This window comes from Anas acuta, chromosome 4 (genome assembly GCF_963932015.1).
Source record: "Anas acuta chromosome 4, bAnaAcu1.1, whole genome shotgun sequence".
Taxonomy (NCBI): domain Eukaryota; kingdom Metazoa; phylum Chordata; class Aves; order Anseriformes; family Anatidae; genus Anas; species Anas acuta.
Genome location: NC_088982.1, coordinates 69,385,176 through 69,401,059, shown reverse-complemented (window position 1 = coordinate 69,401,059; position 15,884 = coordinate 69,385,176). Strand labels below are relative to the sequence as shown.

Sequence of the window (15,884 nt, the reverse complement as noted above, 5' to 3'; positions counted from 1 at the left end):
TGTGGCGATCTCATTAAGACATAAACTTGGTGTTGCAAACAGGTAAGACCACTTCTGGTTGAAAATTACTTTTTTTTTTTTTTTTTTAATAATTAACAAATCATCGTTTGATCTTTCAGGAGAGAAAGATCCTTTTTCTTTCTAGAGAATGTTTTGGACTGCTGGCTTCACTCTTACAGCCATCTTAACAAGGACCCTTTTTGTATTACAGGATGCTTACAGAGGAATACTGCTTTTTAATATTTTCATATTTTGTCATATTCTTATATGCAGTGTGATTCTATATAATTAAATTTTTTAATGCCAGTGGTCTTTTAATACCAGGCAGAAACAGTAATTTTTAGCTGCTTAATTACAGCTAGTATTATGGGAGCAACAGGAATACCATGGCAAGATGCCGTAATGCAGAAATGTGTTTATATATATATGTATGTATATGTATATATATGAATGTATTGAAATTAAAATGGCAACTAGCTTTGAAATAACTATTGTATTTTCTTTCTTGAATTGTCTCAGTCACATTAATCAAGTGCAATGGTATTTGTAAAATCACAAAATATAGAATTACTGTCTTTTTTCTTTTCCATATTCACAAAGAACATTAAAAAAAATCACATCAAATGGGAATCCCCTGTATCTCTTCATTTTTCATCTATATTTATTTCTACTTCTTTTAATCAGTGTTAGCAAGGAACATTTTACTGTTATTCAAAATCCAGTTCTTTAAAGCTGAGAGTAACGCAAAGCCAAAAAGTAGTTTGCTTTGGGTGTTAGTTTGGCAATCTATGGAATGAAAAAAATAATACTTTTGCTTCAGTGTTTCTATTGAAAGAAGTTAGTATTTCTTTGTCTCCTATTTTTCTTAGTTAGATCGATTCAAGGAACCACCTGCATACGGACCTATGTGTGACATCCTGTGGTCAGATCCATTAGAGGACTTTGGAAATGAGAAGACTCAGGAACACTTTACTCACAACACAGTCAGGGGGTGCTCGTACTTCTACAGGTGAACATTTCTTCTTTGATTTAATGGATTTCTCTGTGTCAACTTGTTCTGGTTTGGTATAAATGTTTGCTTCAAGTTTACAGTGCTTCTTAGATAATTGGGTTGTGAAAAGGTCTGGCCCGTTTTTTTCCCTGCAGGCTGGGCTTACTTTCAGGTAAATTCATCTTTTATTTGTGTCTTGCCTTCTTCACACAACTGTAAAAACCTAAATGACTTAATTTTATTCACCAAAGCCCATGTATTTCATTTATTTTTCTCCTTGTAAGTTAGGGAATGAACTTTACTCTTTTAAAAAGGGGTAGTTAACTACATTTCAAGTTTGAAACTTAGAAGTTAATTTTGAATGAAAAATACTAGTGTTGGAAGACTCACTACCTATTGCTCTGCATGGTAGGTAAAAACTGGTTTCTCCACACAGGCACGTTTTTTCCAGGTCTATTGAACTTCTGCTTAAATTTGGGACTAGTTCTTCCCATGAAATTTAGTATTTGAACAGTACTGGTTAAATTGGACTGGCTAAGAGCTGAAATGTAAACAAGTTGCCTGTTATGGTCTTGCAGAAACGTGTATGGATTTAAATGCAAGGACATCAAATTATAATTATCTTTAAGTGATTTATTTATTTATGTGTTGAAAATAAACCTGCGAATATTACCGAAAAGTAATAGTGGTGGGTATAGAAGCAAATCTAAAAGAAATCTGTGGGTTAGTTTCTGACTGTTTAAAGGAAGCTTTCTATTTCTTTTCTGCTTAGTAGTTATTGTAAAATTTATTGAAAATTCTATCCTTTAAGTATGGTTTTTATGCGTCTCTATCAGTGTAAAGAGCTGGGAGACCCTAACTGCTGTACATTGAAGCAGTGCCTTTCTTTGGGTGCTTGGGTATGTGCCCTTGTCAGCACACAGGGAAACCAAAGCAATCGACCAGTTCCTTTTTCTCAGTTTGGTCTGACGGGAAGCTGGCTGCTGCCTTTTTCCACTCCCAGTGGTAGGTGTCTTGGTTTTGAGAGTCCTGTGGACACCAGGCAGTAGAAACCCTGCTTCAGCTGCCAGTGAAGAACTACTCAAGTGCTGCTTCCATTCCCTCTTCATCATAGGCAGAGTCTGTGTTACCTTATGAATGGTGGTGGTGATTTTGTGGTGTACACTGTAGGGATTTTGAGTTTTTTTTTGTTGTTGTTATGGTATTTCAGGCAAGCTTGCAAGGAAAGGAGTGGAATGGAACTGACACAGGGGGAGGTTGAGTGGCGGAATGAGAATTGTATTCAGTGAAATCTTTATATATTAAAAAAAAAAAAAAGGTTCAGTCAAAATGTTAAGAGGTTGTTGAACCTTCTGAAGGGGGAGCAGTTCTACTTCAGTCCATGCTAGCGACATGCAGGTCTAAGTTTTCCAAAAGACATCATCAGAAATGAGGAATCCAGCTTTTTTAGTGATCTCAGAAGACCTCACCTGCAACGTAGCTGCCCCTTAGCTGTTTAGTAACATGTAGAAAGAAATCAATGACTTCCACCAGTAACCAGGAGACAGAGCTGCTAGAATCTGCCCCCTCGTTGGTAATGTTAGCAGAAAGGTAACTGATGGGTTGACCTATAGAAATTAGTTTACCTACTCCTTTCTCTGAGCTGTAATTGCTCCAGCATGGGCTGGGCTGAGAACAAAGCCGTTTGTACCGCAGCCTGTGCTGTCCACACGCACCTTTTGTGGATAAGTAACACCACGGCGCTCAGATCAATAAAGCCTGGAATGTGCTCAATAAATGTGTTTGGTCTCATTATGAAAGAAGGTGTCAAACTGTTGCAAACAATTGATCTGTGGAGAAATGGGCTTATGACTCCGAGGGCTAAAATCATTCCTCTTCCTTTGAATAACGCTGAACACTGCGCTTGACGCATGCCTAGGACTCCCAGGCACTGTGCACTACAAACAATGAGTAATAGCAGTTTCCTCTCATGAACCTCTCTTGAAATGTGAAAAGCCTTGCAGACATGCCTTGTGCTCAGATGCTTGTTATGTACTCCTTCGGAGCACCTTTTAGATTTTAGGGTTGTTTTCCAGGGTTGTTTCTCAAAATTACCCTAAAATTCCCCTAAAGTATATATCCTTTTTTTTCTCCTGAAAATGTAAGATCTAGTCTGTATTCTGTTTCATATTCAGAAAAGTGCATATTCAGGAAAAGATGAAATATTTGCGAGATGCCTAGATGTGAGGTAACGTGTGAGGGGGAATGGAACTGCATAACGACACTAGCAGATGCCTAGCTTGGTGCCAACTTTATCTGAGGTTATATAAAAGCAAGTGTTACTCTAAAACGTAGTACCTAATTGTCTTTAAGTTCACTAATTGCTTACCTAATGATAATTCATGGCAAAAAAAAAATAATAACACTAATAAAAAAAAAATCCATGATTACACTGTGCAGCATCTAGTTTTGCTTGCCTTTTCTAGTTAGCTCCTATGAAAAGGAGCATGTTTTCCTAACCAGCAGCTCAGCTTGTAAAGAAATGACTTAATTAGGCAGTCCTTCCTCAAGGCTGTCTGTTGATACAATGGACTTTATTTATTCTTCGATAAATAAAAGTTCTTAGCCATTTTCAGAACGGAAAGTTAAAAGATAGCAGTGGGCATTTTGTAGGAAGGTCAGAAAGATTTCAGAGACACGCGGGCCAGAAGAATGATTTCTAGATGATTAAGATCTCTTCATTACAGGAAGTATCAGTAAGAAATAGTTGTCATTTTATCAGACATGTTCATGATCATGGCAAATTCCAAGTGACTTTTAAAGTGATTTTAGAGTTATAACAAAATGCTATGAGAAAGATGCATTCAACAGTAATGCAGCTTTCCAACTGTGTACATGCAATGTGTTAATTGGGCTTTCCAGCTCTGTAGCACATTCAGTCTTCTCTATTCATCCACAACTCGCTTGTGAACTGTTGAACCATTTGTATGAGCTAAGTATATACGAGAAATTATAAAGAATGTAGTTTACATTAATCTGACAATCTTTTCACTGCTTTTATTAGGTGATCACTCACAGTCTATTGAATTTCAAACTGATCAAGGTTTTCTTCAAGAAATTTCCTTTTGTATAACAGTCCTTGAAGCTAGTATGGCTAGCACTGTATAAAATCTCAGTTCTGGAAATTACAGACCTAACCTGTCATTTAGAGATGTAAAGAATAGCTTAATTTTCAAGGGTGCTAAGAGTGAGCACTTAATAAATGTCTTTTGTATCCAGCAACAATTCACACTGTAGATTGCCAAAATCTGTGCATCCTGGGAAATAGCAGTAACACAATGCTGGAGAAAAAAGTAATTTTTGGAAATGTATTTAATTTCTTTGTACCTTAAAGTAAACAAAGAATGACAGTGATGAGATTTCATTTCCCTTTTCTGAAATAAAAGCTCATGTGACCTTTACAGTTTTGGTCGTGTTAGTTGATGCAATTTCTTGAAGAAGCAAAAGATAATTAATGGAGTGCTAGTTGTGTAAATTAGTTTTTAATTATTAAAGCAGAACTTTTCTTCCATCCTAACCCATAGAAAATTACTTTGTATTCAGGAAATGTCACAAACAAAGGAAGTAATTTTTCCTTTAGTGTGTTGTTTTTGTTTTGTCTTTTTTTTTTTTTTTTAAACAGATTTTTCAGCTGCTTGCCAGTAAAGGTGTTTCCTCTTTGTTTGTCAGAGTATGTGGTTTTGCTTTGTATTTATTTAGTGTATATTTATTTGTGCTTGGCTGGTTGTACTGATCTTGCCAATGACCCATTGCACTGATTTCATGGAGAAGGGTTACAGTAACTCGAGCATTTCTGTGAGAAATACATATAACATGACAAGGTCTACGGCTACTTATGTTGAGAATGGCTTCTTTCACTGAACAGAAAGCTTGAAGAAGTCAGTTAGACTTTTTTTCCCCTCAGAAAAATAATACAAACTGAAGGAGAGAGAGCCAGTAAGTGGGTTTAGGTAATTGTGAAGGCAGGAGGGAAAACTCTCCTGTCCGAACCATACTAGGTCATGAATGTCATCGTTCCCAGGAGATTTATGGGATGGATGAAGAATTAAAATATTCTTTCATCGCATTTAGACAAAGTTACTATGAGCATATGTAGTCCTAACCGTGAAAATTGCAATTGGATCCGAGCCCAGCTTGTTTAATTTCCTTTGTGTCAAAGCTCTGGTGAAGAATTTCAGGAGTTTGGTTACGCCACGGAGGTAATTAACTGTGTCTTGTCCTATGGAAAGGGCTTCCTATCAGGAGTAAGCACATGCACAAGCTTAACACTTGCTTTCTGGGATTCATTATGTGTATGAGGCTTGGTTAATTAATAACTGTTAACAAGAGCACAAGAGTGGCGTGAGCCCAGCCCAAGCCAACGGATGGACTTAGAACTAGAGCAACTACTTGGAAATTTTCTGCAGGTATTGCACTCTAGGTTCATGGATCTTGTTAGTGAGCTTCATATTAGCTCTTAGGGAATGCTGAGATATATAAAGGTGTTTGGCTGTTGATTACGTTGTTATACTTTTAAAAAGCAATAAAAAAATGAAGGCAGAGATGTTTACTGGTAGCAAAGAGTGGCTAGCATTGCAGACTCCTGGAAGTTCTTCATTTGCTAGCTTTGGGCAAAAGTGGACTGACTTAGCCTTACAGATGCTGTAGGCTAGAATTATTATTAAGAATTATTAATTAAGAATTATTAATGAAGAATTATTATTCTAGCCCTGCCAGCACATCATTTCAGTGGCTTACTTTACACATATTTTAAGTTTGTGAGTATGCAAGCACTAGACAAATGCGTGCTAAAAAGCTTTTGAAGATTGTAGCACCTTTCACCTTAGGGTGTAAGGCATAGTTACATGAATGTTTCTGAGCTGTAGCAACATTTTGAACAGATTATTTTGCCCACCTTTTCATTCTGCCATCTCCAAGGCCAGAAGTCTTATGCTGCCTTCATATTATGCAATCAGCTGTATTAGTAGGATTGCTCATGTACTCCATCAGATCTGGGAACACATCCAGTCTTGAAAAGAATGACTTTGCAGGGAAAAAAAAATATGTATTTATGTGTTCTAATCTATTGCAGCTCTCTAGTCCATTTCTCAGTGCAGACAGCACGATGAAGGGCAGGAGAAAACAGGCAGAAAGAGCTGTGATAGAAGCTTCCTAGGACCATGGAGTAGCAAAAGCATTTGCTTTTGACTTTGGTCTTTGACAACTGAAGTGCAAGGTCAATCTGTTTTGATGAAAACCTTTTTTATACCTGCATCTAATCTTATGAAGCTGTTGGGCTAAATTTGAATGCCTTCTTTTTAAGGAAATGTTTACATCTCCTTATTATTGGTATGGTGAAGGATATGAACAAAAATGATTATTTTTTTTAAATATCTAATCAAAAGAGCAATTTGTGAATATGCTAACATATATTATCAAGCTCTGAAGTTACTACTATGACACCAGTCACCTGTCCAAGTTGCATTTAGCCAGGTGCACGTAGCAGGGTTAAAGGCAGGTTGGTGAAGAGCAGAGAGATTGCCCGAACATTCTGCTGTTGTCCTGCCATGTCTGCTTCTACAGCTTCCAAGAAGTCATCTGGGGGCGAACGTGGGGGGAAGAAAGCCAACTGTCTTGGTAGATCTTTGTCATTTCCTCCTACCTTCTAGAAAACCGGAGTGTGTAGATACCCTCTTTTGTTTGTTTTATGTTACAAACATTTCAAAATATATTTACAGCGTCGTTATCGAATGTATGACTCATTTTCTGTCCTGTCCATGTCAGGTAGGTTGCTTAGCTCTATCTTCACATTTCCTCTGATCCTAGATCTAGCTGAGGGCTCTAGTTGTGCTTGGCTGAAACCTTTAAATTGTGCCTGCTAGGAACTGACCTGCCAGGCCATGCGGGAGGTGGAGATCACTGGGCTCTTGGAGCGTAGGATCATTCGCTGTAATTTGGGGAGATCTAAAGGAGGCTGAGATGGAAGCTGTTAATTCTTATGTACTGTTGGTGTTTTTGTAGCTTTGAAAGGCTTCCTGAAGAGTTAGTGCCTTCAGGAGATGCTGTTGATGCAGAATGAAGGAGAACCATGCTCCCAAGGTGCCTGTGCCTGTTATCTTATAGTGTAGGAACATTTGTGGACGCAAAATAAACTTTGCTCAAATAACAATACAGAATCACAGGATGGTTAAGGTTGGAAGGGACGTCTGGAGATCATCTGGTCCAACCCCCCTGTCAAGCAGGGTCACCTAGAGCATATTGCACAGGATCGGATCCAGGTGGGTTCTGAATACCTCCAGAGAAGGAGACTCCACGGCCTCTTGGGGCAACCTGTTCCGGTGCTCTGGCACCCTCACAGTAAAGAAGTGCCCCCTCATATTCAAGTGGAACTTCCTGAGTTGCAGTTTGCACCCATTGCTTCTTGTTCTGGTGCTGGGCACCACTGAAAATAGTCTGTCTTCGTCCTCTTGACACCCTCCCTTCGGATATTTATACACAGGGATAAGATCCCCTCTCAGCCTTCTCTTCTCCAGCCTGAACAAGCTCAGCTCCCTCAGTCTGTCCTCATAAGAGACACGCTCCAGTCCCCTAACCATCTCTGTAGCCTTCTGCTGGACTCTCTCCAGGAGCTCCAGGTCTCTCTTGTACTGGGGAGCCCAGCGCTGGATGTGGCACTCCAGCTGTGGCCTCTCCAGGGCTGAGAAAAGGGGCAGGATCCCGCTGGCCTTCTGGGCCACAGGGGCCCATTGCTGGCTCACGGTTAACATGTTGACCACCAGGACTTCCAAGTCCTTCTCCACAGGGCTGCTTTCCAGCCTGCCAAAATATGCAGGAGAAATTTTAATGAAGAAGGGGTGCAGAAGGAGGGAATAACACACGCAGTCCGTGGAGAATAACATCTCTAGTTTAGCACCGGGGTATTTTGTTTTCTCTGTGAGTCACTGCTCTTCTGTGATTCAGCATGACACATGAAGCGCAGGCAGAGCAGTAGGTTGTTCTGGAAAAGCCTGTTGCGTGGGGGGGGGGGGTCTGTTTGTTTGTTTTCTCTCTTGGCCAACTGTTTTATTTCTGGCTCAGCTGAATTACAGCCTGGGCTCTGCAAAGCAGGGCAAGGAGGAGAGGCTTTCTGGAAAGGGTAGCAATATCATGAAGAAAAGTTGGGGATTTGCTTACAGGAGGGCCGTTTTGATAAGAAAGATTCAAAAATCCAGCAATTTTAATTAGAAAAAAAGATAATTCAAGAATACAAGTGGCAAATCTCTTCTGCAGAAGCTTGTTTCTATTAACCTTTGCCATAATCTTTGGTTGTTTGGCAGTTTCCAGGGCTTGCTGCTGTTTGTCTGAAGGCTGTGAGATCCGGTCCTCCCAAGTCCCAGAACTTCAGGATTTCATATTTTATATCTCTGAATTTGCTTCTCTGGATTACTGTAAATTTTTTCTATATTTTGTGTTGAAGGATATTTAACATGAAATCACATTTAGGCAGGAGCAAACTCATATTTACAAAGTATTTGTCAAACTGGTGAAGCGTTTGTAACAGCTGCATGCAGCTAAAAACTTTGCTTCTCCCCAGCCCTCACTTCAGCAAGCAGCTAAAAAAAAAAAGTCTGAGAGTTGCTTTGCATTTTTTTAACGAAAATGTTCAGATAGACTGCTCGTGGGGTTGAGGTTTGGTAACAGGAGTATTATCATGCTTCACTCGCAGGAAAAAAAGGCAGCCCAATTTTCCTCTATGTGCATGGAGCACTATTTGGCCTCTCTGTCCTTCTAGGTAGTAGACCCTATGGAATCTGAAAAAGAGCCAAATCCTGCTAATAGAAGTCTATTTTCCATGGGTGTGTAAAGAATAAGATAATTAAAGATATTTTTTTAAGAACTTTTCTACTTTGAAATGAAAAGAAGAACCTATTTAGAAGCATTTTTTTTTTACCACTTCATTATATCTTCTTTAAAAGCAGTACTTAACACTGGATGAAAAGAATACCATAGGAAAAAAAAAGTCTAGACATTTTGAGCAGCTGCACTGATAATGAACATAATCAACTGTCTATCAGATTTTTCATTATAGACCCCAGTTTTCAGAAGTTAATGTAAAAATTTCTAAACAAAATGTACCATAAGTCTACATTTAGTCACAATTAATTATGAAGAGAAATGTATGCAAATGAGATCTCATTTGCCAGGGGTTTGAATGGCAGCCTGTCAGCGTTTGAGATCACTGCGGTTCCCTATCTAATCTGGGAGTTTTAAGTTATTTTATACCTTCCAATCTTTTTAGACAATCCCATATACCTGTGTCTGAGAATATACGGGAGGTGGGCCACATCTGGAACCAGCAATGTATCCTTTGAGTGGGTTTGTAGGCTCTAGCTACAGAGAACATTTCAGCTTCAAAATGTGCAGGAAGGTTGGAAGCGAATGGTAGCTTTTCCCTTGGATAAACCGAAGAAAGATGAGGCATTAGATTATGCTTTTTTTTTTTTTTCTCATGAATTTTCATCTCTTTCATGCATGTAGTGAGAAATGGATGGAGCTGTTAAGCGGTTGTAAGCAGGCTCTGAAGGTGGCCCATGAAATCATGGCAGGGACAGCAGGTCTTTTTTATCATGTTTGGTTGAGATTTATTTTTTTTAAACGTAGTATATTTAACAACAGCTTTTACTTAGGTATTTTGCTTAACCGTGCTCCTGCTGTATGACTGCATCTTGCCCCTAAGGTGCAGCAAAATAGTGTGCTCGTAGCAGTCCCTTTGATGCTACGTACAGCCCCATAACGTGATACCTGTGTGTGAGTTACTCGTAGAGATCCAGATACTCTGCAGGTTGGTTTGTGTTACTTACAGGCATGCCGTGAGCCCATTGTGCTGCAGAGCCAGCACAGAAGTGATCGCGGAGATGCCTTGGTGTCTTCCCCGACACCTTGTATTTCCTCTGTTAAACCTTTCCGCCTCTCCTATTATTTGAACTACAGGAGATGTTGAATCAATACTGGAAAATAACACGGTGAATGGATGTTAATGCAGGGCCTGTTCTGCTTTTTCTTCAGCCGTCAGGTGAAATTTCAGAGCTGTTTTGTGAAGTTTACATCATTTGTTGTCAGCTTTTTTTTTTTTTTTTTTTTTTTTGCAGCAGGTTTGATTTTTGCTCTCCAGCTTGTCCAGCAGTGAGACGAGGGAGTTGTAACATCTGTGTGCCATGTCCTGGGCTTCCATTCCAGGAAAATATGTCTCGTGGATATATCTGCTGCCTGATAATGGCAAGCTGGAAGAATCTCTGGCCTTGATTCCACAAATGGCTCATCTGCTGGTGCTGAGAAGCACTGCTGAGGGCAGGGCGACACAGCACACTAGCGCTCTTACCTGGTTATTACGGAATTTTGTCTTTATGTGAGCATTAATCAAACAAAGCAAGTGACAGGAGGTGGTAACACTTGCCGTCTCCCCAGGATTAATGTTTTAAACGCGACTTCTTTAAGCTCCTGTGAGCACGGGGCCAGTACCGTGCTGGATCTTTGCCAACGAGGAAGGCAAAATTCACAAGTGCCTTTCAGACGTGGGGTCAGCAGGTGCTGGGATTTGGACTGAGGCTGTCTGCTACCTCGTGGGGTGCCCGCTTCCCTGCCAGGATGAACGATCGTGAAAGATGTAGCGTTTTAACTTAATGATTGCTGGGTTTCAAGGGTGACAAATAAATCTTCATAAAGCAAAACAAAGTGCATAGAATTGACCTGAAGGGGGGAAAAAAGAGAAGAGCCTGTAGATGAGATGTCATCTGGATAAAGTCATTCCCATCCTTGATGCCTTTAAAAGGCCTGATAAGGATTTGTCAGATCTGTGAAGCATTTTTATTTTTTTTATTATTCCATTGCTACTTCTACTTTTTTACAAGCATGTTCTTAGTCCTGTTTTGTTCTTGCTATAGTTGGCTTCTGACAGGGGAAGCCAGGACAGTTCTGCATTAAATTACTACTGATAGGAGAAGAGATGTTTTGCTTCCTGGCTTGAGGTGATAGATGGCCATCGTGCTGGTTGTCCCTGAACATGGAAAGTCATCAGCGATTTAAAAGCAAGAAGAAAACAGTCGTTACAGAAGTAAACAACTTATTTTACAAAGCAGCAATATGGAGTGATTTCAAGTACTGTAACATTTATTTAGGTATAATTTTAAATAAATATCTAAAATAATCATATTTTGCACTTGTGCTGTCAAAACTGCATACAGGTTGTTTTGTGTTTTTCTTGCACGTGCTTTTCATTCGTGGTCAGTGTCTTTAATGGTACGAATGGGTTTTGTGGTGCAGAGGTGGTGACAAAAGGCTCCTAATTTTTCTTTGAAAGCAACACTGTTCATGTGCAGTGAAAATTATCATGACAGAGGAATTTGTAGTTTCATCTAATAGTTTCATCTAATGGTTTTGTTTACATTCATGCAGGAGAACAGGCCTTGGGAGGATGTATTTGATGGGCAGGCTTTGGGGGTTTTCAGCAGTCATGCAATTTACATTTGAAGTTGCTAAGGGGAAAGATGATCCTTGTTTACCAGGGAGATGATGTTCAGAAGATCACAAATCTGGAATTTGGAAGCAGTTCTGCCTTTCTCCTTTCTTTCTCCTACTCTTCTCACATACCACATTATCTGGTGTCCGTAAGCAGCCTGTGTATGCTGCAGTTAGTGTGTGCAAGGTTGTTTGTTGCAAGCAACCGTTGTATTGCTTTTTTTTTCTTTTTCTGAGCTCATTGAATCGTGAAGCACAGTGGAAGAAATTTCCCACAAGCTACAAGGTGATTACTGTAATGAATTGCAACTTTACAGCATTCCTCTCCATGCAATTATGGGGTGGGGGAAAAAAAAGTACTGCTTCTAGTGTTGTCTCTACAGAAATCTGCCAGCAGAGCAGGGGCTGATTTCATGAATGATGCATTTTGGATGAAACATTTTCTGAAAGCTAGAGCTAAATGTGGTGCTTCTGATAATGCCATAACAGGTGCTGTTATTTTCTTCCAACAGTTACCCTGCTGTATGTGAATTCCTCCAGCACAATAACTTGTTATCTATACTTCGAGCTCATGAAGCCCAGGATGCTGGGTAAGTGTGTGTGGAGAGGGAGAGGGGCACTAATAATGAATAATGGCTCGTTGTTGTCAGACATGGCAAGGAAAGAAAGAGTAACTGAGTGAGAGTGAACTGGGAAACTTAATTTTAATTTGCAACAGCTCTTGCTTTTCATTAAAGATACAAAAGCATACACTGGCATTAGAATGCGCAGTCTTCTACGTGATTGCTGCTGAGTTACAGGACTTAATGAATCCTCATATATCCCACTTAGCCTTAGCGATTTTAAGTGGCATGCAGTGGCCCAAAGTGATTTGGTTGCCAAGTGTTGGAGGGAAAACTAATTCAGCTCAGCAAAAGAAATTTTGCAAGTGTGGCTGAGACTTCTGACGCACAGACTGCCCCAATGCCTAGGAAGAGATTTGGCTTCTGATGGCCAGAACTGTTTTCTCTCAATACGTACATGAACGAAACTTCTGGGCCTGCTGGTTTTACATTTTAGCAAGAAAATAACGTAAGGGAACTCAAAATGGCCACAAATTATTTTTGTGCAGGAGCATCAGTAATGAATTTAAGTCTTATTAAAGATACTTGTGTGCAAAAACAACCCAGGTCAGGTACTGGGTGTTGTTGATAGTTTGGTCATGAAACTATTGCCAGTGTAAAGACAACATTTTTTTCTGCCACTTAAAATAAATAAATAAATAAATAAATAAATAAATAAATAAAAAGAAAAAAACTCTTTGGGGAAATGTACCAAACCTGTGAGATTATAATGAAGGATTGGTACCTGAATAAATAGTTTTGCATATCTTGCATAAATTATTAATGTGTTTATTGTGATTATTTGGAGGTAAAAACCTTACCCAATCAGAAGAGTAATGAAAGATAAAGTAACAAGATTATAGGAATGAGGTCGATACTCACTGCGCATATGAAAAGCTGTTCTGAATGCTTGAATTATCACATACTTAAAAACCTCAATGCAATTAAAAGCAATCTATTACTCTGCCAAAAATAACTGGCATGAAATACCCAAGGGTAATGAAATTTCATCTTTATTGTATTGCTTTCCAATAAATGGTGAAAAATAAAATTTTGTAGAAGGGATTGCACGGAGGCTGTACAGTGGTTTCAGTGCAACTATTGTGGACAGTTGCCAGACTCTTCAGTTTCTTGTCACTGAGGAGTAAAAAGGAGTATTTAGTGTTACTTGTCTCTGAGTAAGACAAAAGTACTTCTTGGTTGCTTTGCTTCCAGTTGCTTGCAGCTTTAATGCTTGACCGATTGTACGCTGCTCTGTTGGACCAGTAAGCCTTTTATTTTACAAAAGGCAGCAAGGTTAAGTAATGAAAATATGCAGGCGTTAATAAGGTGGCGAATAGACCAAATTAGATTAGATATAGCACCGAAAATATCAGACCCTTTGTTTCCCCTTCCTTTCTCGTGCTTTCTACCCTGGCTTTGCCTTCACTTCCACTTGCAGAAGGGCAAGCAGCTGGGAGGTCACGGGAGGACATGCCCTTCCCTTCAGTACATCATTCACCTCTGAGGCACGTGCTGGTGCGAGCCTTTAGTCGCAGTCCTGTGGAAGGCAAAGTGCTGGGAGCATCCCAGGGTGTGCACGTGTGCAGGCCACCTGACTCCGGAGATGAGCACTGAGCAAACCCATAACAAAAAAACAACCTCTGCCATGCTAAATTGCAGACAGAGGTGTGCTTTTGAGTATGGTGTGGTTCCCTCGCCACTCCAAGTGGAAATAATGAATAAATCTGCAGGAAGAATCTCTTTTCTTGCGATTTTAAAAAGCACATATGCATGCTTTCTGTCTTGGCATTTGTAAAACCCAGTGCAGTAATTTACTAGTTTTATACCTTCTCTTTCCTTTAGGTATCGTATGTACAGGAAAAGCCAAACAACAGGCTTCCCTTCACTAATCACAATTTTTTCAGCACCAAACTATCTAGATGTATACAATAACAAAGGTAAGCTTTAATTTCTGTTAATATACAGTAGACTGTACTTTACTCACATTTCTTACATTGTTTTTCTTTTTCTCTTCTTTCTCTCTTTATTAGTTCACATCCATTTATTTCCTCTATTTATTAGCTCATGCCCATTCAATTTATTACATAATGCAAATATAATTAAATTTATTACAGGCAGATGTATGCCTCTGAATATACTGTAGATTCGAATATGCCTTAGGATATTTCTGTATTTTGACTGCAAGTCATTAAATAAACGTTATACAGGAAACAAAACTAAGAACAGCTCTATTAACTAAGAGAAGTATATTATGAAATGCTGTGGTTGAGGTGTTTGGAGTCCATTGCTCCTTATAATCGTTTGTCCCCTTGCTCCTCCCCTTAAAATTAAAGGGGTTTGTACACACAGACCCTCTACCCAGCTAACAAACATTGACAGCATCAGTGGATAAGGAGTGGAATACCTGTGTTTTGTTTATTAATCATTTGAAAACTATTATGTAGGAAATAAAATACCATTAGCCAAAAATAAGTTGTTGCATGAATTAGCAGTCACTGGTCACTCTATAAAGACTCCATTAAATACAAATGCTTGCAGCGTCTCTCAAAGTCTTCTCTAACGAACTGGAAAAAAAAAAAGCGTTTCTAAAAATGAAGCTTTCTAATAAATCTGCCCTCCTATATCTTGAAATGAGCAATAATATCTCCTTTCTCCTATTCCTAGTAAAGGTAACGTTATTGTGTTTGTGAGAAAAGGAAAATATTTTTTCCCAGTGGTATTATTGAAAGCACTTTCATTGCAGAGAGATCAATCTTTCTTGAACAGAGACATTTTTAATTTGGATACTTGCCTGCAAAGGGAGTAAGTTTTATGTTGTTTTTGTTTTTTTTTTCTTCCAAAAGAAAGCTTTCTCAGGCACCATTCTGTATTATAAAACTTTTAACCTAAAAGGTGCTATTCCATGAACTGTGTGCATGGGGAGAAAACAGTTCAGATGGTTCACTGTTAGGTAATGGATTTTGTACGCTTAGTTCTCAAAATGTATGTTAACTTGCGGAAAAAATAATGAGGAAAAAAAAAACAAAAAAAAAAACACCATCCAAGTAGAGCTTTCAGTAGCTATTTCTGTAAAAGTAAATAGTATAGGGACTTGTTAGCAACACAAGAAGAGCAGAATGAGACAAGGAATGCATTAACTTTCTTGGCAGCATCATTGTTCTTGGTGGAAAGTGTGTTTACTTTCTGAGTTGGCTGCTTTGGGTAGAGCACAGACCGATGACAGGTCTGTAGAAGTAATCTGACATAAAGCATTTGCCTCTTGTTTCATAATACGTGAGGGCAGTCCTATGCACGTGAAGGCAACGGGTGAACAACACAAGATTTTGTCATGTCAGCAAATGTTAATTATAAAGTAATGATTTATAATATTCAAAATCTTGAATTTTAAACCACAGAGTTTGGGTGGCAAAAAGAGCTGCCTTTCTGTGTTCTCTGCTTCAGAGCAGTCATTTCACTTGTCGCAGGTTCTCTGCTGTGGCGGGCAGGCTTTAAAACTGGTGAAAACTCTTTCCTGGTAAAAGGCTCATGGCCAGCTCCTGAGAGGCAATGACTGTCTGTGGTCACAGGTGAAGTTTGGATGCGCTGCTGGGCTTATCTGGTCTGAGTGAGCTCAGGCAAGATTGCAGCAGTGTGAGAGCAGTGCTGCTGTGCCACTTTAATGTATCACTTGTTGTAAATGTAGAGGCTGACCTTTACTGGATTTCTAATGCGTTTCTGTTCGGTTTGACTGCCTCCTTTTCTCTCATTAGAAGTCTTAGATGTGTTATTTCATGAGA

At 39.2% G+C, this 15,884-nt stretch overlaps 1 protein-coding gene across 7 annotated transcripts in view; it reads left to right on the top strand.

Annotated features, from left to right (window-relative positions):
• The window catches only part of PPP3CA (protein phosphatase 3 catalytic subunit alpha), a 190,338-nt gene that overhangs the window by 143,233 nt on the left and 31,221 nt on the right, over positions 1–15,884 (top strand). For all 7 annotated transcript variants that reach the window (XM_068681840.1, XM_068681839.1, XM_068681836.1 and 4 more), the window contains exons 6-8: positions 870–1,009; positions 12,016–12,093; positions 13,951–14,045. In XM_068681840.1, the coding sequence (XP_068537941.1) occupies positions 870–1,009; positions 12,016–12,093; positions 13,951–14,045 (313 nt within the window). The remainder of the gene's footprint in view (positions 1–869; positions 1,010–12,015; positions 12,094–13,950; positions 14,046–15,884) is intronic.